Source organism: Megachile rotundata, chromosome 9, assembly GCF_050947335.1.
Source record: "Megachile rotundata isolate GNS110a chromosome 9, iyMegRotu1, whole genome shotgun sequence".
Lineage (NCBI taxonomy): Eukaryota > Metazoa > Arthropoda > Insecta > Hymenoptera > Megachilidae > Megachile > Megachile rotundata.
The window spans coordinates 15,293,447-15,321,317 of record NC_134991.1 but is presented as its reverse complement, the minus strand read 5'-3'; the positions used below and the strand labels follow the sequence as shown (position 1 = coordinate 15,321,317).

General features: G+C 42.0%; 1 protein-coding gene across 8 annotated transcripts in view; it reads left to right on the top strand.

The window, feature by feature from the left end:
* Positions 1-27,871, top strand: part of LOC100883697 (protein Skeletor, isoforms B/C) — a 61,529-nt gene that overhangs the window by 25,918 nt on the left and 7,740 nt on the right. For 6 of the 8 annotated variants that reach the window (XM_012286325.2, XM_012286320.2, XM_012286319.2 and 3 more), the window contains 9 exons: positions 10,921-11,146; positions 11,549-11,660; positions 25,638-25,876; positions 25,974-26,154; positions 26,237-26,257; positions 26,363-26,720; positions 26,864-27,184; positions 27,301-27,424; positions 27,524-27,818. In XM_012286325.2, coding sequence (XP_012141715.1) covers positions 10,921-11,146; positions 11,549-11,660; positions 25,638-25,876; positions 25,974-26,154; positions 26,237-26,257; positions 26,363-26,720; positions 26,864-27,184; positions 27,301-27,424; positions 27,524-27,818 — 1,877 coding nt within the window. Of the gene's footprint in view, positions 1-10,920; positions 11,147-11,548; positions 11,661-25,637; positions 25,877-25,973; positions 26,155-26,236; positions 26,258-26,344; positions 26,721-26,863; positions 27,185-27,300; positions 27,425-27,523; positions 27,819-27,871 lie in introns of all 8 variants that reach the window. The other 2 variants (XM_076535340.1, XM_076535339.1) reach the window with 2 other exon arrangements.

Here is a 27,871-nt window from a genome sequence, read left to right as displayed (position 1 = left end):
TACATTTAGTAACACCAAACCACGGTCTTCAGGGGTGGTCGTCGACTACTCCTCGCCTCAAACCACCATATACGCTCCGCTGGGAGTCACACATCTGGCGAACAAGCAACAAGTACACGCATTAAATGTACACCGGTTACCGACTCCAATTACTCCAAGTACCCTGTCACCACGTGCACATGCGATCCTCTATCTTCGATTGCACAGTTGCCTTTGATTACAACTTCAATTTTCATCGAGACTGCGACATTCACTATATTAATAAAGAATTCTTCTGATCTCATTCTTCATTTTTCACTCGTATTTTTATAGAATCATTGGGGTGAGTGGATATACATTCAATTTGTTGCTTTGGGGTTTAGATTTATCTGTAGTTGCAACATCAGTGAAAGAGGCAGAAATGTAAAGATGTAGGGTTGTAGGAATTTAGGAATCTAGAGATCTAAGGATTTAGGGGTGAATCTAAGAGTCTAGGGATTCATCTCCAATTTCCTAAAATTGGAGACATACAAATCCCAAATTCCTAGCCCAGTTAACAATTAAATCCAAGTATGTCAGAGCATCGTAAGGGGTAGATCGAGATAACCGAAATTGGCAGCTAAATATTCCGATATCGACGGAACACAATGATCACCGTATCCGAAAGGGGGAGATATTACAGTGTCTCTGGTTGATGTTTGAGTTCCACTGCGATATGAATGTCTCCCTATGGGGGTGTCGTCGCATATCGATTGGAATGAGGTGCTAGCTCCGCGTGCATGTATGCATCCACCTACATGAGTGTGCATACGCGTCCCGTTCGAAACGGTCCTATGTCGTGAATTTCGTGGGAACTATAGCTCCGAAACGGAGGGAGTCGACCATGAATCGTATTCTGGCCGATGACACGGTCACCATCGCTTCTCTGGACGATAATGGTGTCGACCGGGAACGTTTGTCACGTGTTCGCATTAGGGCGCGTCATGCGTATTAAACACGCACGGCAAAAGCCACCAAGTCTGATGCTTAACGTCGGCATCAATTAAAGTTCAATTCGACTCATCTTTCGATCATCTGAACATCGTTCGTTTTAATCTGACTGCAACGTAATTATTAAGCTACACGTATTACAAGATTATGATTCGAGTATTGGGATTCTTATGTATTAATTTTTTGAGATTTTTGCTAAGTAGTCCGAGGGTAAATAGACTGGTTATCGGATTACCTGTCCACCCTTCCACGCATCCCCTAAGCTGACGGGGTCATTTAAGAGATCTTGATACCATCAGAAAGATAATGCTCCCTTCAAAGTCGTTATTACCCTAAGCCGACTTTTAATGAGCAGCTTCCTGATCAAAGATAGTGCTCCGTTGATGGTCTGCTTGAATAATCGTAACCAACTTTGATCTATTATAAAAATCGAAGTGCAAAAACGAGTTGTGTTCGTCTGATTACTCGATACACAAGAAACGTGAAAAGGTAGAAACAGAAAGCTCGACAAAATAAATTGGAAGGCAAGAAAACGTTCTATTTACAAAGGTTCCTTAAGCCACGCTTTTATTTCGTACACCGGTTGTCGTGTTTGTCGAGCTCCTTGAGCCTCGGAGACCGTCCTACCAGCACGAGTTCCATTTCCCTGGAATCCCGTTTCTCCGTCGACGTCTTTTCAGTCAAAAAGTTAACCGTCCCGGAAGGTGTCGCGATGTTTCTGTCACTCAATCGACGCGATTCGACCGCTTGATATCGAGAAGCGTAGAAGTGCCTCGGGTCTGAAGCACGGCAAGCTCGTGAGTACTTTGGCAAGCAATGAGCAGTGAACGCTCAGCGATTAATGGCGAGCGATGAAACTATAGGGCGGTTTAGTTGATAAGGATTTTTAGCGGAAAGAATTTATTATTTAAAGCTTCGATTCTTCAAATTTACTATTTCAATATTTATAGATTCACAAATGCTCAGATACCCGCATCGTCAAATCCTAACTTCATAGATGATCAGCTGTTTAATGTTTCATATTATCTGCAAATTTTTAAACCTTAAATTCCAACATTTAAAAACCTTCATAGCTGAAGTATCTTCCGGATCACTTGCACATCGATATCGAGTCTGTAGAGGAAAATTGGATTTGTTGAAAATATTTATCGAATCCGGTTGTTTACGAATGGTAGTGGTTTTACACTCGTGACAAACAAGGTGAGAAACACGGTGTGTTTTCAGACCGCGGACCGAGTCGTACAGTCAGTTCGATATTGCCAGGGGGTGGAGGGTGGTTTGCGAGGAGGGGGTGGTCTTAATGCATTTGTCGAGGTAGCTATGGTACGCATCACCAGGCACCCTTTCTGCAAGCTCAGCATGCTCTCTCCCTTCGTTCCCTTTCTCCTAGGCCCTTTCTTCATCTCGCTCGTTCCTCTTCTCTTTTTGTCTTCCCTCTCCTGTATTTTCCTATCCGCTTCTTTCTCTCTCCGTCGCCTCTCCTTTCAATCGATGGCGAGATCTCTCTCGCCGCTCCTTTCTTCCCTTTTTTATCTCGCCTCTCTGTTCGATTCATCTAACCCTTTCATTGTTCCCTTTCTCACCGTCTCCGTTTTGTGTTTATATTTTCACCGAGTTCGTATCTTTCTCTACGATCTCATTTCACCTTTCTCTCAGTCAATCTCACGTTTTTTGCCGCGTTCTAGGTTTTCTTGGACCGTCTTCATTCACCTGTTCTATCTTCTCGCTCGTTTCTCTGTCTCGTACGGGTCCCCTCTCCCGGGAATATAATGGCTCTAAAACGAAGCCGACCGACCCCCTTGGCTTTAATCTCTTAACGGGCAAACGACGAAAAAAAATATCATTCGTATTCTTCTTAGAAGACGGACAAAGCGACTGTCTGGCCCGATCAATTAAGAGATTGCCTTGTCTACGACAATTACACGGATTAACCGATACGCATCGGATTAGGGTGTGCACCCCTATTTCATCGGTTTACGAAAACTCTACCAAAACTTTCGCAATAAATTTCTTTACTAGCGGAGAGTCCACAAGGAATACCAACTTGCAATGTGTCAACGAAGTCAAGTATGTCAAGAGGTTATGTCTACATCGAAAGCTTGTCGGCTTCGGTTGTAACGTGTGAAACGGTCTTCGCAAAGAGACAAATGCAGTTTTCTTCAATGGCTAATTTTGTATCTGGAGTCTTTATATTAATATTATATACGGAATTGTGTATTAGGTAATTTTTGAGAATGATTTTATTTGTGTCTGCGAACGTTTGGAGGCGATTCAGATTAAATAATCCGAGATAATCGAATATTCCGCAAGATCGGACATCAGAGTTCGTCTGGAAGCTTCGTTCTCTGGTATCGTTACTTTCAAATTCTCGGTAGTGTCGCGAGCAACGCTCTGTCGGTCGGGAGCACTTAGAAAATCGATAAGCCCTGGCTCACTTGATCCGCCGTTGGCTGCTGCCAGGCCATATCTTGATTAAAATCAGTGCCGCCCCGGCACTCTCCTTTCTTCACCCTTCCCGGCAAGATTCACCCTCTCTCCTCCGTTCGCGATGAATCCGGTTAGTCTCGTTAACGTCTTAAGTCACCGGTTCCTCTCCAACTACCTTCTCGAACCTTCTCCTCTTCCTCTTCCTCGCCACTTTCTCCTCTCGAGGACAATGGAACGTCGAGCTGCCTCGAAAACTTACACCGCCACTTCCACACTCTAACGCGTGTCCAATAAAGTCCTTCCGATGCATTGATTTGCCGGGATCGGGACACTTTGACCCTTAATCTGTGAACTTAGATCATGGTTAAGTCAGATCAGATACACCTTTCAAAATTAACCCCTTGCCTTACAATTTATTTGCCAAATGCGTCAGTCAAAACTTCATAGTTATAATATTAAAATAAACAAAGAAAATTAAAATGTTTGGAGCACTTTCTAATCAGCGATCCTTGACCATACAAATTGTAGTTGGACCTAAATTTCAAGTTGAAGAGTATTCACAATTTTGGAGAAGGTTATGTCACATTTGAGTTGTGAGTGTGTCACGTGTGATACTCGTCAAAGTATGGCAAGGGGTTAACGAAAATACCAAAGGTTAATTGAAGATTAATTTATTTCTGTCGATCAGAATTTAATTTTTAAACATGGAACATTGAACTCGACGTGCTTCAACCTCTGAAAAACAGGGTAGTTGAGTCAGGCAAATAATTCAGATCGCAAAGTTTCTGCAGATTGAAATTAGAGAATACTTGTCTTATATTATGACTGAAGAAATGAAGGAATGAACTGAATTTTTCAAAGTACAGAGACAGTTCTCACGTTGTATGAGAATGATTTCTTCTGGAGTCCTTTAGTTTCCAATTCGAGCCTTTGTGCATTCTTTTCGAACGAAATGCATATTAAGGATGCAGTTTCATAAAGTTCTTGTGATATTGCATTATGTGCGTAACAAAACTGTTGCGTTATGAGAAAGCGCCCGTATCTGAGTTCACTGACATCCAGCTTGTTCTACACTTTTAGAGTCCATGCTTTGGAAAGATGTTAATCGCGAACAGATCAATAGCAAACTTCTGTGAAGTTTAAAAAGAAATATTCAGTATATAAAATTTGAATATTAACGAATGAAAGAGATCGACTTTCCTAATCAAAGTTTCCAAAGATCGGAAAGTTGTATCCGTTCCTTTTCGCGATCTCACGGTGTCTCGTTTCGTATATTGCCGAACGAAACCGGCAGGAAAGTGAAAGTGCAAGTAGATCTGGTCGAAACGGCTGGTTGGTTCGCACGTAAAATCGGATCTTATTCATTTTTTCGTGGTCTGATTATTCGTGGTTATTTCCATGGGTTAAATCGGTCCCACGAAGGTGCGAGTTACAAAATCACCGAGAAAGTTACAGTTCAATTATCGAATGCTTTTTTCCCTGGGAACATCGCGTGTCTGACTAAGCATGGCTGTATCTACTGCAACGATCTCCGTCTTAACGCGATTCGCGTCAAAAACGTTAAACCATGCGTTAATTGAATGTTTAAGTCAGAATCGATTGTGACATAACGACTTGCGTAATACGCATCAGACGGAACTAACTGTTTACGCGTAACCTTAATAAATCGCAGAAATCATTGTGTTCGAGAGGTCGACTCAAACACTGGAAATTTTCGTCGTAATTTCTGAACCTTGAATACAATGATGCACCTTACGTATCCGGTTTCCACGGTAAAAACGAAGGGGAATCCGTTTACGGCTTTTTCTATTGTTCGAATAATTGCCAGGGAACACGAGACAGATCGATTTTACAACGCAACAAAGAGGCATTCCATGCTAATTAATACTCCAATTACCTCGCGGCTCTTGCGACGTAAGATACATATTGTGTACCGTATAATATACTCGTGAAATCGATTTACGGTCGATACTGTGGGAAGATTCAATGCTCTCGATCAATGTCGAGAAACGTTATTTCCGTTAGAAGTCAAACGAAGAATGCGTGCCGCAGAACGGCTTCTTAGCGAAGTAACAAGAGAATTTCTTAAGACTTTTCTCGTTAAATGTCTGCCCGGAGGCACGTAAACGAGAGCGAAGCCATAAAAACCGTCCGGTTCTTGCCGCGACGCGAAAAAACGTTTGCTGCTAATTAATTCGTTGGAAGTTCGGACGTAAAAGGGAGGCTAATACGACGCTCGAACGTCTAACAATCTCGATTGTATCGATGAAATATACTTGTGAGGAAAAAATTCGTAGGTTTACTCGGTCTCTTATATTACCACGCGTTGTATCACCACGTGTTTTGCACGGTGAAGCGCAACGCGCTGCATCGAGTTACTAGCACGTTGAATTACCATGGATTGAATTACGCATTGCACTACCATGTGTTCCGTTGCCATGTGTGGAGATATGACATGTGGAATTATCATGCGTGGAATTATAACGCATTGAATTACCAATGCATTGCATTATCATGCATCGAATTACCATTCGTTGAATTTCCATAGATTGAATTACCAGGGATTGAGCTATCATGTGTTGCATTGCCATGTATGGAGTTATGACACATGGAATTATCATGCGTGGAATTATAACGCATTGAATTACCAATGAATTGCATTATTATGCATCGAATTACCACTCGTTGAATTACTATGAATTGAATTATCAGGCATTGAACTACCATGTGTTACATTACCATGTGTGGAATTATCACACGTGAAATCACCATGCGTGGATTTATCACGCATTGAGTTATAACGCAACGAATTTACAATGCATTGAATTACCACTCGTTGAATTTCCACGGATTGAAGTACCATGCATTGAACTACCACGCGTTGCATTGCCATGTGTGGAATTATCATGCGTGGAATTATCACGCGTTGAATTACCAATGCGTGGAATTAACACGTACTGAATTACCAATGCACTGCATTACCATGCATCGAATTACCACTCGTTGAATTTCCACAGATTGAAGTACCATGCATTGAACTACCATGCGTTGCATTGCCATGTGTGGGATTATCACGCGTTGAATTACCAATGCGTGGAATTAACACGCACTGAATTACCAATGCACTGCATTACCATGCATCGAATTACCACTCGTTGAATTTCCACGGATTGAAGTACCATGCATTGAACTACCATGCGTTGCATTGCCATGTGTGGAATTATCACGCGTGGAATTATCATGCGTGAAATTATCACGCGTTGAATTACCAATGCATGGAATTAACACGCACTGAATTACCAATGCACCGCATTACCATGCATCGAATTACAACTCGTTGAATTTCCACGGATTGAAGTACCACGCATTGAACTACCATGCGTTGCATTGCCATGTGTGGAATTATCACGCATGGAATTATTATGCGTGGAATTATCACGCGTTGAATTACCAATGCATGGAATTAACACGCACTGAATGCACTGCATTAACATGCATCGAATTTCCACAGATTGAATTACCACGCATTGCATTGTCACATGTGTGGAATTATCACACATTGAATATCCACGCATTGAACTACCACGCACAGTATTTTCTATATGCTATTCTATATTTCCAAATTATCATATCTCAACATTTCCAACCTTTCAAGTTTCAACCCCCTAAAACTCCAAAATTGAAAGTTTCCATTTTACTTCCAAATTCCACCCCGCGACACCCTGTTGCACCCCTCAAGATATTAAAAGTTACGTAACGAGTGTACGGTAACATGTATGTGTTTATTCTAATTATATAATACTACATAATATAATGCGACAATGAATTATATGCTCGAAGGCAGTTTATCAATAACGCATGATGGCGAAATATGTGACGCGATTTTCGCGAACATTGACGCGAAATGAAAATACAATTTAATCGAGTCAGTGCTTCGTTATGTAACAGGATTGCCATACGTATCATTGTGTTAGTTGACGTTCAATATTTAATTCATCGAAACGTTCATCTCGGATATTAGAAATTGTATTAATATTGGATTATCGGCGATGAACACGTGCGGAAGATTCGAGCTTAATGATAACAAAACGATGCCTTTGACGCTGTACGATTTGCTATTAGCCGCGGAACAGATCCGACGCGATATAATACAAGGTTTTTACGTTCGAACTCGGTTATTTAAAATCTGTAGAATTATTTATTACTTTTTGATGGGAATACGCACGCGACTCATCCGGTCGGCAGAAAATACAGCCTACGCGTTTCGTGTACGCTCGTGTCCCAAATCCAAAATTCCGATCGAACCATTAAGCCGATTGCCACGAGATTCGAAGGGACGTGCATTCGCGCACAGAATAAGAAGATTTGCAGAGTATCGGTTTTTCGTCCAAAAAAAACATCGACGGTCAAAACTCTTGTAGAACCGTAAAATTGCCCCGGTAAAGTTTAAGATCCTTTGTACGCGAAAACCTTCGATATAAAACAATTTTCATACTAACTCTTCATTTTTCATAAGTCCTAATCGAAAGCCGAGTTATAACTTAGTTACACGATTAGTTAAAACTGCATTAATACCCGAAACTCAGTTTCAAACTATTTAACAATTTCGCATACCATATTACACTTTTGTGTAACGAAGTACACCCGTTTTTAATATACAACTTTCGAAATAGTTTCATATAACATTTCTCCATATGTGGATTACACATGTGTAGTCAATGTTAGCCCAGAAATAAACGCGTCAAGATTAAGAATGTCGTCCTCGTTCAGCCAATCTCGCAGCAAAGTTCGTTTGCAATTCGATGGAACGAACGCAATTCTTTAATTTCCTCGTCGGTGCGTGGGCCAAAATAACGAGTGAGTTTTTCACGAGGCATCCTCATTAAACGAGCACGCCGCGGGCGACGGATCGAGGATCCGTTGAATCCGATCGAAAGAGCAAAGACCATCGGCGCCAGAAGGTAACGAACCCTGACGTTTTCGAGCCCCTGGACGCGATTGTGTACTCGGAGCGCATGCAATATGCTTTGTGCCAGCGTTGCCCGGGGCTAAGGTATTCCCTGCAGCGATCGCCCCGCGCGGCTAAGACCGAGCCAAGGGACTATTCGAAGGACCTTGTGCACCATTCGGAGACTCATCGGCGAGAGGATAGACAGATATAGCGAGAGGGTAGGTCCGAGCAAAGGGAAGAAGCGCGACCGACCGATACGACGTGTTTACTCTGCTCAAATGTTGACCGAACTCCCTTCACCACTCTGGGATCATATCCTGCGCTTTCAGACCAACCTCTCAGGATATACGGACCTAGACGACCCTCTAAGATACCCCTCCATAGTCGATACACTCCTGTTAGATTCTACGGAATATTGAAAAGAATTTACAGAACTTTTCATTCTGCTTTTACCTCTGGTTTTTCGATTTTTATGTATACATTGGGGGCTGTTTAATTTCCGACTTACCTGTTAAGATTGTTAACTGTTAAAAATTATGGTGGTTGTGTAGAAAGTCTCATCGATTTTAGTACGTTGACTACCGCAGGATAGTTTGTGATCAGACTATAATAAAGATTATTAAAAAGTGTACTTTCATCCTGCAATCCACCCTTGTCTTCACGTGAAGATACCTTGAAAGTTCCTTTCATCTTTAACGTGAAATATGTTATCAAGAATATTTCGAGTCTTGTTGAGTCAGGATTATGACTTCTTGTACATACAATTGTTATGTTATGTATACAATTGTTATGAAGCATATTTTCTTTCATATTATCCACCGACACAATACAATTAAATGATCAAAATTGTCCGACAAGGCCTCGATAAAATTTGAAAGTATAATTATAACAGTGGATCCGGAAACTTTGGAAACCCGTACTTGGTATCGCGAGAGGTTGATTAAGGTCCGTTCCCAATTAATTTCCATTGAAACGTTCGACTTGGTTCTACGATTTTTGCTGTGCGCGAAACATCGGGATAATTAACACGTCGTTGGTGTTCGACCAAAACGTAGACTCGAGGCTTTTAGTCTACCCTCGTTCCCCATTCACCCCGTTCGGTCGGTGGTTGTATTGGTGAACGACGAGGTTCCGGCAGCCGTTCTTCTCCGACCATCCTTGTCGACGTTGTAGTCGACGTTACACCCCCTCGCTATATAGCAGGATATTACGGTGATGCGACAATGAACGCAGTGATCGCTATCTGGTCGGTATTGGGGATGTCACCCCAGTCTACGTGGTCGCAGTGCGTACGAAATCGGGGAATAGTAGAAACGAGAGAGAGGGAGCGAAATAGGAAGAATTTCTAGGGGAAAAGGAGGGTTGCGAAGAGATTCGTGATAGGGGGAAAGAGATATCTAGTAAACACGCTCTACGCGCGTCAAAGTGAGGAGGAACATTGTACATTCCCTTCCATAAGTCATGGGACACCTCAAACAACGTACTAAATATAATAACGTAATATACTAAAATGTATATTGTATATCGTATAAATATATAAAATGTGTATGTATAAATATAAACGTCTTAAAAACTAGTAATAAAATGCAGAGGCAAATGTAATACATATTCATCTGATTGAAGTAACTGTAATCCATAAAATTCAGTAAATTGTCACGATAGCCTACGTTGGTTACGAAAATAAAATGTATGTACAAATGATACAGATTTATGTACATAAAGATTTAAATGCTTCGTTTAAAGGAATTACGAGAGTAGTCCATGAACGCGATGATGTAAATGCGAAGTTAAAACTGGTAGATGTTTTATGACTTATGGACGGGAGTGTATGTAGGTGCGTGCCTAAGCGGCAAGCACCTAAACTACCCCCGACTGGTGCTTAAACTGCCTCCCCTTTTATTATGGGCCGCGACGGTTATTGGATTGTACCGTGCTATTTGTTGGCTGCCAGACTAATGGATCCATAATCACCGGGACAAATTAACGCAATGCGACGAGACCGAAGGGGTGCTACTTTAAACACGACGCTTCTTCACGCTCGACGACGCGAGCGTTCTCCTTGGTTTAACTCTTACACCATGCAACGCTTGCATAAAATACAGTCTTTTAGCACAGTTTTTATCTCGCTTTCATTGTCTCTGGTAAATTAATTTTAAGTGTAATTTTATGCAAGATTCTAAGAGTCTGATTTTTACAATTCGTAATGGTCAATTGATCTTCACGTTAAATAAATGAAATGAAATTCATGCAAATCGCGGCACAACCGAACAGGCTGGCAGGGCTTTTGTATCGGGGCGACGATGCGTCCAACCTATATCACGAGGGTGAAACCGTACTTCCCCTTTGCAGCCACGGGCTTAGTGAATGAAACTTCGAACCAAGTCCCAACCACCATCGCGTCTTTTCGTGGTCTCGTTCGTTTAGGGTCGAATTCGCGTGCATCGTTGCATTGAAATTTCATCGTCGATCTACTCTTGCCGATGCCGTAAAATAAGACCGTAAACGTCGCTTACATAATTGAGGTGTTAACTCTATGCACGTATGAATTAATATAAAATTTTATCTGTTCACAGATCATGCAAAAAACGGACCCAATTACTACGGCACGCCAATTGGCACGTTTAAAGTGTACGGTCACGGGATTAAGGGCGACGTGTACCTCGTGGACAGCTCGCAAATTTTTATAAAGGACTTCTGCTACGATGGAACTGGACCGGACGCGTACTTCTGGGTTGGAAACACCGCTGCACCCAGTCCGCAGGGTTACATCGTGCCGTATCCAGAAGTGGATGAGAACATGTAAGACACAAATCTATGAAGCATGACAAATATAAGCGAGAAAAAAGAGACGTACCAAGGGACGAAATGGAACTCAAAGAGTTTGTTGTGCACGACAGAGTAGTGGGAGGGTGAGACAAGGGGGATGAAACAGAACGCTAGACGAACGACTCGCGGGGTGCAGTTAATAAAACGGGAATTATACGACGATCTCGTTCGAATTTCATCCACGCAAGCACTTTATTACGTTTCGGATCGTTGTATGTTCCTGTCGATGTTGTCAATGTGTACGGATTTGAATGTTCAGGTTTTTATCATTTTGTAGGATATGAATTTTAATAAGCAACACTATTTCTTGCGAAACAAACCAAGCTCAGTAATTAGCAAGCAATGCATGTCATCTCTGTTTTCTCTTCTGTACAGCGATCCACCTGTGCTGAAATCGTACAACTATACGGACATACTTCTGAAGCTACCTGACGGGAAGCAGATACGGGACATCAAATGGCTGAGTGTTTGGTGCCGTCGATTTACCGTGAGTGAACTCAAACACATCTGAGCGTTCCTTTCTTCCCGTATTTACCTGCGAATGTTTGCAACATCGGCGAGTAACAACGTACGTGCCTCTGAAACGGGGGAAAAATCAGAGGCAGATCTTAAAGGAGGAAAAAAATAAAATGTCTCTCGATTTCCTCTTTCTCCGTACAAATAGTCTTGTCTCGTCGGATCCGATAATAAAACGACGATCCTCTGTAATCTCGCGCACGGTATTTCCGATAGATTTGTACGATACAACGGTCGAGACGGAGAGAACGTGGCGCATCCCTGTAACACCCGCGCAACCCCATATAACGCGGTCGTGACGTTTTATTCGAAACCCCAGCGATGCACGGAGAATGGAGATAACTTGATTTTTGAGGAGAAGTCTATGGGCTACCCTATCGGACGTGCATTCGTGGTCAATGGCGCGTGTGAGATGGATACGGAAGCGGAGACTAGGGTGTGCACGGGTTTGCCCCGACACAAGTACGCTTCGTTCTTGGGTTCCGACGTTTCTCTTTGCTCCCTCTTCCGACTTAGATTTTTTCCACCCGGTTTGCGATCACCGAGTTAACGCCTAATGCATTAAACGCTGCCGTTTGGGGACGATTTGCTCTCTCATTTTTATCTGCTCTGGATCTTCGGTTACGTCGTTTCTTCGAGGACTCTTACACGTACGTAATCTTACTCACCCCTGAATAAATGTAGGTTATTTAGAATTGATAGTAATGATTAAACAAGTGAGACTGATTTAAGACATCAGTTGTTCTTGATCCACAAATACTCTTACACGTACGTGATCTTAAAAAAGCCACCCCTGTATAATTGTAGGTTATTTAGAATTGATAGTAATGATTAAACAGGTGAGACTGCTTTAAGACATCAGTTGTTCTTGATCCACAAATAGTATATATTTTATAACAATTATAAAAAAAACTTAACAAGATTTAATGACATAAAAATGCTGTCAAATAATGTTCATGACATGCCACTTTAAAGTATGAAGTCCAACAAAAATGACTACTAAAATTCTTTACATTCAGCTTCATATCATTTGCTAAAACAAAAGCATGGCAGAGTGGCACTTATCAAAAGAAAGTTTAAAGTTTGAAGTTCAACAAAAATGACTGCTAAAATTCTTTATATTCAGCTTCATATAATTTGCTAAAATAAAAGCATGACAGGGTAGCTCTTATAAAAAAAAAGTTTAAAGTTTGAAGTTCAACAAAAATGACTGCTAAAATTCTTTATATTCAGCTTCATATAATTTGCTAAAACAAAAGCATGGCAGAGTGGCACTTATCAAAAGAAAGTTTAAAGTATGAAGTTCAACAAAAATGACTACTAAAATTCTTTACATTCAGCTTCATATAATTTGCTAAAATAAAAGCATGACAGGGTAGCACTTATCAAAAGAAAGTTTAAAGTTTGAAGTTCAACAGAAATGACTACTAAAATTCTTTACATTCAGCTTCATATAATTTGCTAAAATAAAAGCATGGCAGGGTAGCACTTATCAAAGGAAGTTTAAAGTATGAAGTTCAACAAAAATGACTACTAAAATTCTTTACATTCAGCTTCATATAATTTGCTAAAATAAAAGCATGACAGGGTAGCTCTTATAAAAAAAAAGTTTAAAGTTTGAAGTTCAACAAAAATGACTGCTAAAATTCTTTATATTCAGCTTCATATAATTTGCTAAAATAAAAGCATGACAGGGTAGCTCTTATAAAAATTTAAAGTTTGACAAATGAGTAAATAAAATGAAAATAAAATATATTATGAGACACCTCGTATACTTTTACGCTTCTAGAGCTTAATAAATCTGGCCATGCCTTTTCAGGATCCACCCTAGCACGCCCACTCGCTTACCCACAAAATCCAGCCGTCCGGTCGGTGGCACAAAAGTCAGTATCGCTTGCTTGGAAATTTGAGGGAGGGAAGGGAAAAGGTTTGAAACGAGCATATCGACGGTAGAGAGCGGAGCTTTTGCTCTTATATTAGAAGGGCTTTAATATCGAAGTCTGAGGGGTGCTCTCATACCGTGACAACCCTCCATCAGACACGCTCTGTCACCGCAAAACGCGTTGTCCGCCGCCTATGCCACGTTCTACAGGGTGTCCCGTTACGATATGTCCCGGTAAAGTGATCGCCCGTGCTTTCCTATAAATCCCACCCCCTGTCCTTCTCTTTTCTGTTGAGTGCGCCGATCGAGAACGTGAGTGGAAGCCAGGAGACTTCGAATAGGGGAAAACGTGGGATCACGATGAATCGTACGATCGCGATTTCACGATAGGAATATAAAAAGGACTCTTGTAACGTTTCGAGAAATACTACCCTACGAAAGATTAAAGCGTTTCGCTTGAAAGGTGTACCTCGCCTTCGCTGCAATGATTAATCGCGGAGAGAACGTTCTGATCGCTTTCATGTTGAAAAATGTCGGCTATATTTAAAATTCTGGAACGTATGGGTGTCATATAAAATGCTCGACAGCTTTCAAAATTACTATTTCACGTTCGATAAAATTTTAGGGATACACGAGTGACGGTTCGTTAAAATTTTATTTCTGAATGTTTGGACTTGTAAATTTTATGCTTCTCGATACCTCTGATGTCTGAAGATCCATAGATTCGTAGATTTCTAGATCCCTAGATCACAGGATTTCTATATCTTCAAATCTTTAGGTGTCGAGATCTCAAAATCCTTATCACTTCCTTAGCATTCTTATATTTCAAAATATCTATGTCCCGCTTATTGACAGAGATTTTTATATCCCCGAGATCCTGACGTTCCGAAATCTTTATATCTAGAAGTCCTACGTCTCCAGCATCCCTAGATCCCTATACCCATAAACTAGATGCGAGTAAAAAGTCTCAGCGACTTTCGAATCCTCTTTCATCTGTTCTCGATTTACAGGAGATTCGAAACGAGTGAAGTGTACCGAGCGAAGGGGGTTGTCTGATACACACAAGGGTAGTAGGTTTTGCTTGGGTATCTGATAGACAGGAGCTGTCTGTCAGTCAGCACACCCTCGTCGAAGGATGTATTGTCGGAATAAGCCTTCTTCTTGTTCCGTTTTCCTTTTTTCCCTTCTCCTCTGTCCTCGCACCCTCTCGATACACCACCGTCGCGGGGCTGGTTTCCTTTCAGAAGGAACAGAGATATCCTTGGTCGATATCAAACCGCCAACTCAATGGACCACTGATTCAGATAGGATTTAGTAATTTTTTTTCTTCTTCTACCAGCATCCCCTCGCCGACCAACGTCCAAAACGGTCTCGCCACTTTTGCACGCGATTGGAGAGGGGAAGCCGAACGGGATCTCTTATCCACGGGGCTTCCTCGGGGAATCCAAAACGTTAAAGCCGTTGATCGGTCTTTCATCTCGTTTCGCCCCCTTTTTTTCTCTGGATCTGTTGCCCATCGATATCGTGTCCACTGCTGACCCTTGGGATGCCCTGTTTGACCACTGTCGGCAATGCTGGATGAAGGGAGATCGATGACTGGCGGGTGGTTTCTGGATTTCTTCTGGTTATGCTAAAATTTAGTTGTGTATATGATCATTGGTCATGCGTTAAGTCACTGTTGGTTACGTGATTAAATTTACACGGGTGGAATTTCTAGACGTTGGATTTCTATGCATTATATCATAATGCGCCGAATTGTTACGGATTAAAATACTACGCGTTGTATCACCACGTGCTGAATTGCAACGCACCGAATTGTTATGTGACGAAATATCAGGTGTTATATCATCACGCACCGAATTGCAACGTGCTGAATCGTAACGTATCGAATTGCTACGTGTTATATCCCCACGCACCGAAATTGCAACGCGCCGAATTCCAACGCACCGAATTGCTACGCGCTGAAACACCACGTGTTATATCACCACGCACCGAAATTGCAACGCGTCGAATTATAACGCATCGAATTGCTACGCGCTGAAACACCACGTGTTATATCACCACGCACCGAAATTGCAACGCGTCAAATAGTAACGCACCGAATTGCTACGCGTTGTATCCTCACGCACCGAAATTGCAACGCGTCGAATTGTAACGCACCGAATTGCTACGCGTTGTATCCTCACGCACCGAAATTGCAACGCGTCGAATTATAACGCATCGAATTGCTACGCGCTGGAACACCACGTGTTATATCACCACGCACTGAAATTGCAACGCGTCGAATTGTAACGCGTCGAATTGCTACGCGTTGTATCCTCACGCACCGAAATTGCAACGCGCCGAATAGTAACGCACCGAATTGCTACGCGTTGTATCCTCACGCACTGAAATTGCAACGCGTCGAATTATAACGCATCGAATTGCTACGCGCTGGAACCCCACGTGTTATATCACCACGCATCGAATTGTAACGCACCGAAATACCACGCGTTATATCACCATGCTCCGAATTGCTACGCGTTATATCTCCACGCACCGAAATTGCAACGCGCCGAAACACCACGCGTTATATCACCACGCGCCAAATCGTACCGCGCCGATATACCACGTTACATTAAAATCAGAAACATTACCCATCGCAATATATCACCGAATCCAATAATTACCAGTATCACAGTCGACGTGAATTTGCAACCTTCGTGTCGGGCAAATACTGGCGCCACTAATACGTTCCACTGTCTGACCAGTGCACGACACACTCTACTGCAACATGTATACAAAAAATAACCTAATGGAAATGATGAAGAGCGAATGGAGTTTTATCCCTTAATCTCTTACGTATTCGTGTCACATAAATTTAATCTTGGTTCCCATTTTTATAGCGTGCAGTCGAGGTAAATGTTTGCGTAAGTGAAATATTATCGAATCACACATCTGTTAGTATGACACGCATTCTTTGTCCTGAATCATCGAAATCTTGTAAAAAAATAAACAGCGGTGATAAATAAGAAAATTGGAATGTATCTGATGTTGAGAAGTTGCTGAGTCGTTTCTTGATCGATTTTCTGATTCGATCGGCACAAACTCGAATGGGATTTAAATTCTATCGGGAAAAGGGTATCGTTCCGACCACCGGTTTTCGGTGATGCTTGTGTTTTAACCGGAAGAAGCGAAGGGTCGGTCCCGTGGGCGTGTCACGGCATTTGCATCTGAATTCTCCTTCTCTTTCCACGAACACTGGAGTTAATTAAACGCCTCATAGTTTTCGGGGTGGGATGACGAAGTACGACTGCTTGTGGCACCAAGTGGACGATCCTAGCCCGCGACGAGCGTCAATTAATAACCGTTTCAAACGGATTCCAAACGTCGAGCACCGTTTTTATGATAGGATTCTTAACGAGATCTCTCTGTTTATCGTCGCCTATTATCAACGCTCGAACACCGTTGTAGCGTTTCATTCATATCGATAAAGATTTATAAATACTTCACTCAAAAGTTACAATAACAAGATAACAAGATTCTTTTCGTAAATAAAAATTACGCATTCCCAAAATGAAAATAACGATGTTAAAAATATCGAAACGCGAAAAAAGCGTCGCGTTCGTTGAAAAAATATTGTGTCGCAGATTAGGCGCGTTTTGGAGATGGAAAAATGGGAGAAAATACAGCGTTGCGAAAACAGAAGCTCTCGTATAAATCGTTTGCATTGACAGTATTTATTCTGCTGGAACGGTAAATGTTTTCCAGTCACGTTGAAGGACTTCTCGGAAAACATTCCATGGCATTCCCTCTTTCCAGTCGGCCGACGCTAATCGCCGATCGAAAATCGGTAATACCGTCTCTAAATATCTTACAGATCACACGATCGTTCTACACAAAGCAAGGTGTATAAAATATAAACATTATTTTAAGCAATCAAAATATTTTCGCGAGCTTTCATAAATTCGGACATGCATCCTCTTCAACGATCGGTGAAACATAGCGTTATTTTAACAACAACGTAACCGGAATTATTTTACGAAAAGTCTGCAATTATACAAGCTGCGAGACTTCTATAGAAACGATTAAATCTGCTATGCCAACGTGTTAACGATCTGTTACCACAGTGACAATCAACGTTAATCCATCATGAAAGAAAGAGGAAGTAGAGCTCCAAAATGGCGTTGCACGGAAACATGAGGGACTATAGTATTTTTGTCTGCAGGTGGACAAATGTTATTTTACAAAAGTAGCAACAAAGTCGTTATAAATTGAGAATTGGATCGGGCCCATCACTAGTCCTGGGTAAGATTGTTGCGCATGGGCAGAGAGCAGCTCACCGGGTCGATGTTGGCCGGGGCTGGCTGACTGGCTGCCGGCTGCTACCCGAGGATGCTCTCCCCTTTCTCTTCGCCTCTATTTTCCCACCCTCTGTCCTCCCTCCAACCCCTCATTTCCACCCTTACTCTCTAACCTTTCTCTGTCTCGGTTTCTCTTCCTCTTTTCCTCCAAAATTCTTCTCGAGCCTTCCTTGTCGCCTCCATTCTCGCGCTCGCTTCCGCTTCCTCCTTTTGTACCGTTGGATCCACTGTCTACCCTCCCTCTACCTTTTCGGAAAAATTATTTAACTTCGTCGCCGTTTCTTCGTTTTCTTTCTTCTGCGACTCTTTCACTTTCATCTTGTTATGGCTCTTTTCGGAATTTGTTCACCTTTTGTGTTTTATTCGTTTTTGACATCGTCGAAAAGTAGTTTCCTTTTCTTCTGTTAATCGTTATCTTTGCCGCGCGACGCCTTTCGAGTTCGTCGCTTTAAAGGGCCGCCATTTTGAGGAGCCATCGCGTTCCGACCTCCGTGACCTGGCACTGGCTTAAGAAAGCGCAAAGATCCGATGAAAGCACTCGATAGTTTCGTTTGTCGGTTTAAACGTCGCACTTTATACCTTGCGAGATTAATAATATTGATATTGCTCGGTTCAAGCTTTTTCTTCGGGTTTTCAATTATGCTTGATGCACTGTACCGTTCACTGACAAACCCCACGGTGCTAAACTTATTATAGGTACGATCGTTTCATCGACTTAAATTTTTCGTTTACAAAATTAATTTAATATTTTCTTCGATCCTTTGTTACAACTACTTCAGTACGTATTTGCAACATGTATGTACTTATAATATTCTACAGTTCGAGGTAGTACTGTTGACTTCTTTTTTACTCATTCAATTACATTAGATTCGTAGCATAAATCCTCACAATCAGTAACATTCACCGAAGTTCATTGATAGCTGGCACAGAGAAAGCTTGATAACAATAAATTATGTAATAAAATGTTCTTTGATATTGTTTGAATTCCACCTAGTAATCTCATAACGCGAACGATGAAGGGTGGTAGTGTGTACCGTAACAGGACGCCATTTTGAAGCCACCCCAAAGCTTCGCACACACTTCAAAGCACCCACAGTGGTGCATCAGGTGCACGAAGCTGCAGTCACGCATATAGGGCGATACAGTGCCGTTGGAATCTCGCCAAAATTGTATAAAATTACCTCCCACCTTGACCAAAAAAAAAAAGAAAGAAAAAATCGACGCTCCATCGAGATTTTAACGCATCGAAAAACGCGAAAATCCAGTTATCCTCGTGTTTTTCCTTCCTTCGTCGAGTGGAACGTTATTAACGAGCGGCATGCGCTATCGCGCGTTCGAAGCAACAAAAACCAGCAAAGTGCAAAATTAACACCTGTATCTTTCTTTTTTTCACTGAATCTAAGTAACCTTACTGAAGAGGGGTAGTCTGTGGAGGACTAATTTTAGTAATTAACAAATATGACATTTTATTAACCCAGTGTGGACGTTTATGAACGTAATGAACTACTATATGTAGGTACATTAAGGGAATATGCGTAGAAGTACCTTGGAAAGCGCAGACAGAAAATGTCCATTGAACCTCTTGCGCCATATAATGTAATTTTCAATAAAATGGTCTCGTACTTTTGGCTAACGGTGTATATATGAACAGTAGCTGCGTAGCCAGCATTCGGATATACACATAAGTGGTCGAGTACACACGAGTAGACGTGGAAATGAAATACCGGGCAAAGTGGTTGGCCGACGATGGAGTAGAAAGAGTAAAACGCCGGTACCAGAAGTTAGAGGGGGGTAAAATGAGTGGAACGAAGTTAGCATCTCGCGTCTGACCACCAACGTGCTTCAACAAAAGTTATCATTTTTCATTCCGTTGTTCCCATTCTCTTCCTGTCTCGCGTAGTCTTCGCCCTTGTCTTTTATGTCCAAATTCCTCTGCATCTGCTACAAATTTTTACCTGTAGCACCCTAATTTGAAAACCTCAGAGGTTGAAGAATATTTTATAAGCGGGGTATATTTTTAACTGCAAATAGCTGAGAATAATGGAGAACAAATGGGTGAGGAATACAAGTATGAAATAGCGGACAGTGTGAAGTATGAGGTTTAATAAAATTAATTTTACCAATATTTCTGCTGCAAAATGTTTTTCATTGGACGAGGTCAACGCTTTAATACAACAATACAAAATACTTGCACATTATCCTTCTCCAGATTTTCTCTATTCCGACGCCTCGTACCCTTTGCTACAATTTTCTTTCCCTTGTAACTCATCCGCACCTCTTTAACCCCTCTCCTGGGTCTCCCTTGTCTGTCTCGATTCTTCGTTCTCTTTCTCTCGTTTCTCCGCAACCGCGTTTTCCTTCTTCTTCACCACCCCTGGGTTCTCCTTTCTCGCGGTTCCTCTATCCGTCTCTTTCGCACGGTTCTCTGTCCATTCGCTTCTCTTTCGCACCCTCTGTCATCCGCTACCCCTCTATATATCTTTCTCGCTCTCGACACGCCGATTGGACGCGAGAGCTTGCGAAAGTTCCAGGTATCCCGGAGGACCGCCCACCGGTCCTCCTGTAGCCGGGAAAGTTTCGTCATTCCATGCAGGACAGGGTGGGAATCTGCTGCTGATGTTGCTCCACCGGCGACGTTGTATACCTTGCCAATTGTCCGGTCCTATTCTCAAGTCGCGATGCACGATACTAACCTTCGGTAGGTTAATTAAATGCCGAAGGATTTTGTCGATGTTCGATCAATGCAATCGTTGCATCTCTATTACTGATTAATGCCACTGCCCTGGTCAAAGGTTACACTTAATCTGACAAATACTGTGCATCCGTTCACATGCGCGTTGATTGAAACTGCTTTAACGTCGCAGACGTACTGATGTAATTACGCATTCGAAGCATCATTTCTGAGATTAATTCCATTAGCCTTTGATTGCCGAAAGTTCCCTTGTTTCGGTGTGTGAAAGAATTCACTTCGCGTAGAATAGCTTTGTATTGTTTGTAGATGAAATTATTTAACATCGAAGTATCGTCCTAAATCTCCACATTTTTAAAGACACGAGTTTTTCAAATTCCTAAACTGAACGGCTCTACCAGGGGATATTTGTTAACAAATAAACGGTATGAATTCGCGAGGGGTCAGAAAACTGTTGAGCCAGAAATAAGTTGGAAGTGACGCGAGAAATCCGTGTAATTAGACTTCCGGAACGTATTTAACGGGAGCTTATCCCGGCTAGTATAAAGTTTCGGTTAAAAAAGGAAAAAAAGTTCCATTAAATCCGCCGTCTAAGATATAGAGGTATTACGAAGAGGGTGACTGGTTTAATTTATCACCTACTTAAAGTCCAACCAGTGCTCCCGATGGAAGCGACTCTTTTCAGCTCGGGTTTCAAGGTTCCTGCAGTCAATTGCCTCAAACTTCAGACTGGAAACTTTATGAGGGATTCGTAAAAAAAATCCGATACATCGTGACCTTGTTAAAATATTATGACGGTGTATCCTTCGATTCGGAGACTCCTCGGTCGCTTTAGCCGTAAAACATTTTGTTTCGCCCAACGAGCGAAAGATAAAATCACTTCGCGAACAAGCGAGTCCTCAAAAATTTCAGAACAGAGTCATGTAAATTTAAACAAAGTCGCAGTCGTGTATAAAAAATAAAATATTCAAGATATGCAATTTTAAAACTGGACGTGGAAAGAAATATCGATTAGGGCGTTTAAAAACTCGTGTAACCAGAAACAGTCTGTATATCTGTCGATTATTTTCATCCCCTAGCGATCATCCCTAACGATTGTTCTATTCGTATGCATTGGTAGAAAGAGAGGAGAAGGATCGCTATCGAGCAAACCCCAGACAGGTCATAGCTGTATATTATTTTAACACCTTATCAGCCCCGTATCATCCCCAGTCAGCCGTTCCCCTTCTGGTCACCCCCTCTTGTCGCGGGGCGCACGTTCTTACGGAAATTGAGACATCCAGCCTCGTTAGGCTCGATAGCAACGCCCCTTATTCGGCGAGACCCAACGCACATTGTGCTGCACTTTATTGCTCCTGGATCATGCTATATTTCCCCGTAGCCATCGTTCAGTGTCCTCTCATAACGGACGATTGATTCGATAACGCTCGGTACCATTTGCAGTGATTTAGTAGCCGAAAAACATCTGACATTTTTTATTTTTTTAAAGCTTAATTAATTTTCAGAAAGGCAAAGATACAGAAAACTTGTGGAGCTAATTAGAAAATGTTGAAAGTATGATTTTTTGCATTCAGAGAACTTAAGGTTAACTACCACAGTGGTCTTTAGGAAAAATATTGTTGCAAAAGAATAGGTACTTTTCTTCTAGCTATCAGAACGTTGTTAGATTTCTACGTGCCTGATCGCGTAGTCGCTCCCTTTCTCTGCAATTGTTTCTTGATGCTATCTCTGACTCTCCAGTTTATTAGGGGGATTTATTTGATTGAATATCGACTGCTCGAGCACCCGCCTGCGCTATAACGAGTATATCAGCATCGGCCGTATCGCGACCGTCCACGGGGACCAGCCAACCCTGTGAATTGTGTCCAGAGGGTGCCTGGATGAATCGTAATCCAGATCAATGTAACGAAGCCTCGTTTACGCTTTTTCCCTAAATAATTTCGAAAAAAATAACCGATAGATCTCCCGGGTCTATTGTTTTCAATTCTTTCTTCCTTTCAAACTTTTCCCTTTCAGGGTAAAAGATTTACTCCTGAAAATGAACTTGAAAACTTCTGTTTGCATGTTAATTTTCCGAGAATATTTTTGCGTGAAAAGTTGCAAATCGGAAATCGTGTAAAAAGCGTATCGTGCCACGTGTACCATAGAGGTTCACGCACAAGTGGTTGTGTGTCGCATACACAGACTTACGGATGGCATAATAGAACCCGATCCGAATCTAAATCCGGGCTTACGAGATAAACAGTCTATTAGGGGCTGCAGCAACCCCCGTCGAAACTGGGACTATAACGATCAGATCAAAGGTATCGAATTGACGAGGAACCCTCGCGACTATCCCGGTTTATAAACTACCGCTGGTGTCTTACTATCTAAATGGTAACTAAATTGTATCATTCACCAGTTCCCCCCTTAAACTCTACATAACCTTAAGTCCAAAATCTGAAGCTGCTGCTGCAATCTTGTACATTTTTAAATTTACAAATTTAGCAAGGTGAGAACCTCAGGATATTTGAATATAATGATAAGGAATCAAGCATCGATTAATACGATGGCTTCGAAATTCAGCGAGGAAATTGTGGGGTAAACTCTCGAGTCGCGTACTTGCACGAGGACCAATTTTGAGTAGATCGTGCCCACTCAAAACACCATTAAGCTCGAGTCCTAGTTCATTGGTATCCAACATCTCCGTTCTATCCGCCCATCCTTCTCGCTCTTTCTCTGTATACGTGTGCACACAACCGCTCGCCGAGGGTGGATATGATTGACGAGCCCTTAAACGAAATGGGATTAATGCGTGTGCAAATTTCGAAACCCCCGAGGGAAACGTCGACTCGGTTCGCCGATAATCATTATTATTAACGATGGAATTAGTACCCGACGAAGTGCCGACTTCTCAAAGGGACTACTTTTCTTCTTAATGTCCTTCAAATTAAACAAGCTTCCAGGACTGAACTGCTAAGAAATTTAATACACCTTACTGCAATATACTTATACGAATTCTTACGTAGAACTTTTTGGCGCCAAACATGTAGATGTTGATCTGTCCAGAAGGTCAGCGACGTATTGTCTTTCTCGATCGAATGACTCAGTCTAACCATGCCTCCATTTTTGGTAATTAAATTTCGTATAATTAGAGAACCGAGCAAGTAAAATTAGCTCGGTGCAAATAAGACTGTAGAGTAAATTATACTTTTACTATCCTTTGAAGTATCACTGGGTTCCCTTGACTTCCTTCCCGGCAACTCGGAAAGTTGCCTTTCAGTCGCACCGTTTAAAAATAAAGGTCAGCATTAATTTGCCGGTTGAATGGTTGAAAGGAGTGTACATCGGTGCAAGATTAATTTCTAGAAGCAACGCGGCGACCGCCTCGGTCCCCCTTTGAAAGGTACCGGTTCAGTTAATGAAGAAGTTTTCTTGGCTACCGAGCTCGGAGGAAAATTATTAATCGATCTTCCTTTTCGAGTTAAAGTTTCGTTTCGAATGCTCGCCTCTTTATTCACGCGACATTTGGACCCGTATTAAAATCTCAAAAATTGCAAAATCGAATCTTGAAACATTCGTGAACTTTCGAGAAAAATAAGGTATTTAACCCTTAAATGCGTATAGTTGTATAAATGCAACATACCAGTTTTAATCTTATAAATTAAATGTAGGAAACCTGCAATGAGTAGTGTTGCAGATATGCCACGTACCAATCAAATACACAATAGCGTCGTCTGTTCGTTTTAATTTGAATCAACCGCTTTCAAGGTATTTTGTTAGTTGATAACTTTTGGTAAAATTGGAAAATCATGCATTTAAGGGTTAAACTTGTTGAATTTCTTGCACGAATTCCAGCTTCAAAGTAGTTCTTAATATTTTGAACGAAGTTCGAAATTTTTCTCCAGTGCATGGAAGCGCAGTGGCAATAAACGATAGAAGTTGAAAAGTTTCTCTTGGTGAAAATTTCGTGGCCGAGTTAACGTCACGTTTCCAGGCCAGAGGCCGCCAGAAAGGGAAAAGCAAATAGGTAATTTAACGAATTGAACGACCCTGATATGGAAACTCATATCGCCAGTTCAAGGTATCGCGCGTATCGATTCCTTTGTAGACAGAAGTCTGGGTCCCGGTTCCGAAGAACATCTCGAAACGGCGGAATCAGGCCACGTATACAGTAGCCTTGAGCGGAATATCGAAGACGTCGAAGATATTCACCGACTTTTCAATCTTCGACTCTTGGCACACTTTTCGAAAGTCGATAAAAAAATGAGGAAGAAGGAGACAATAGAAAAATATGACGCGATAGAATCGGTTAATCGTTGAACCAACCGCGCGAACACGTATCTGCGGAGCTTTAATCCCATCAGAATTAATCGAAGAAAAATTTATCTTAACGCCAGCAATTGGGTTTAAGAAAGTACACGCAGCTAAGTAGTGGGGATTGGAAGGAAACAAATTGGAAATAAAAGAAGGAAAAGGAAAGTGTATAAAATTGTATCGTATGCGAAATAGATTTGTACGGGGTTACGGAATGAGTTGAGAAATCGTCGCGAGCGTTGAATTTTCTCCCATAAAACGCTCCCTCGAGGGTAAAGGGAGTAGATCACCCTGTATACGATGGAATCCGTTTCTCGGATTTTACGAGGTCCCGTTTCGGATCCTTCTTTTTTTTACTTTCATCGTTTTCCATCCCCCTCTCTCTTTTACTCCCTTCTCAGAGGTTTGACGGAATTTAGAATATAAACGACCCAACCCCTATCGGTACGTCAGCTTCAACGGGGGGAGCAAGGAATGATAGATCGACTTTTTTGACTTCGAGGGTGTAAATATGCGGTCCCTGAAAGACAGGTTGATGAGACGATTCCTGTACGAGGTCGAAAACCACTCTCCTCTCTTAACTTCTCTAGAAAAGAGAGATCGAACCTTCGTCAAAATTTATTTGTAATTTTCTTCTTTTCAAACACTCGGAATATTTTATAATACTCGCGTATTTAATTTGTTTCATTTCTGATCATTGTCGTTCTCAAAATTTCAAGTGTGTCTAATTTGTCGCAGGTCAACTTTGCCGACGTGTACATCAAGCCGGATCTCGCGGTGCCCAAGACAAAAGTGTTGCCGGAATTTTCGAGGTTGGCTCACGGCCTTCGAAGCGAGAACATCACCATCCTAGATAGCAAAACTTTCTACATCCCTAATTTGCATTACGACGGTGCTGGTCCAGACGCTTACTTCTGGGTAGGAAACGGCACAGAACCCAACACGTTCGGCATCAAGGTGCCCAACGAGAGGAAAAGGTGCTGTGTCGCCAATAATCCACACGAATTATCCTCAAAACTGATCAAACCCAAAGAATGAATTTTTACTTTGCTTAATAATTTATTTTGTCAACAGTTTGGCTCCGTTGAAAGGGTACCAAGGAGAGGACATCGAAATTGTTTTACCCGGAAACTTGACCGTGTACGACATCGACTGGTTAGCCGTATGGTGCGTGCAGTACAAGCACAATTTTGGACATGTCCTCATTCCAAAGGACATCTACGTCCCGCCAGCCCTTGGACAAACTAAAATCACGGTAACTAAACTGATCGTTAATTCGCGTTAATATTTCATGAAGGAACGCTATAATTAATGAAACTTGATCCCGTATGCAATAGCCATCTTGGTGGTACGATCCTGTAAGTAACAGAAGCATCTGCAAAAATAAGATAACGGTTCATTCGCTAATTCTCGATGTGACAGTTCGAAGACGTTTCGTTGTAAAGAAACAAATGTTTTTGCAGACGAGCAGTACTCCAGAACCGTCCCTGTCCAACTGCAAAGAGATGTTGGACGGTCGAGTTCAGGTGCAATGGGAAATGATAGGGGACGACATCCAGATAAAAGTGTCAGGACGCATCAGAGAGGATCAGTATGTCGCCTTCGGTTTGTCGGGTCACGATGGAAAGGCTCAAATGATCGGTGGCGATGTGGTCGTCGTTGCTTACAACAACAGAACTGGGGAATTCATCGCGGAGGACTATTACATATCAGAATATGCGCAGTGCGATGGCAGGAAAGGTGTGTGTCCGGACGAGAGGGTTGGAGGGAAGAACGATGCCGCTCTTGTGCATGGAGAACGGAAAAACGGCGTGACTACAGGTAGACATTTGCGGGATTATTAAAAATGACATAGTGGATTAGAAAGAGCAGGTTTAACAGATGAGACATTCTTTTATTTGGATGCTTATCTTATAGATATTAAATGCACTGATACATGATATAACAAAATTTGTGTGTTCCAGTGACGTACATGAGACCAATGAGAACGAACGAGCCCGTGAAGGACAGGATGATACCGTACACGGAAACCAGCGTAATCGCGGCAATAGGTCCTCTGAATGTTAGAGGAGAAGCTAATGCTCACGAGAGCTTCGACAAGACGACCGAGGACATTCGTATTGATTTTACGTCGAGAAACGTCCACGAGTGTACAAATTCCCTCGACAACCTTCCGGATAAGTCTGAAGTCAAACCCTGGCCACAGATAGTAATTACCAATGAGACTACGTTCAGCGCGAGGATCGGACCGGCTGCTGGCAGAAGAGGATACTCGAGCATCACAGGTACTTACCCTAAGCTTGCGAGGATTAAGAACCTTGTATTCAGAAATAGTACTTCATACATCTACTTTTTCCGAGTCTGCAAAGGTCATCAGAATTCATGATACGTTAAAACACAGGGCAACCTAGCTGGGGCATTGCGTGGTACATCAATGACATGCTGATCCCAGAAATCACTGTGGAGAGAGGACAAACCTACACGTTCATAGTGGAGGGTGGAAATGATCCTGAAATTCCAGCTAGGTGATTGAAAATTTCATGGCTACCTTTATTCTTTGTAAAATTTATTGTAATGATTGAACGTGGTTTCGATCAAAGAGTACAAGTATTTATTTGATGCAGGTACCATCCGTTCTATATCACCGACAGCCCAGTAGGTGGATTCGGCCAAAAGACTGAGGAAGAGCAAAAAGAACAGAAAGTATTCGCCGGAGTGAAATACGACGCCGATGGACGCCCTTATCCAACCGCGGCTGGTCGTTACTGCGAATGGGTTCACAAGACAGTGGATATGAGTGCGGACATGAAAACCTTTGAGAATTTCTTCGAAACCCTTAGACTGCAATGTGACGAAGGTAAACCGGCCAAACTCAATTGGACCGTGACGGAAGACACCCCAGATTTGGTATATTACCAGGTAGGTTAAACTGATTTATTAGTTAATAAGTTTTAGCCTACAATAAAGTTCCG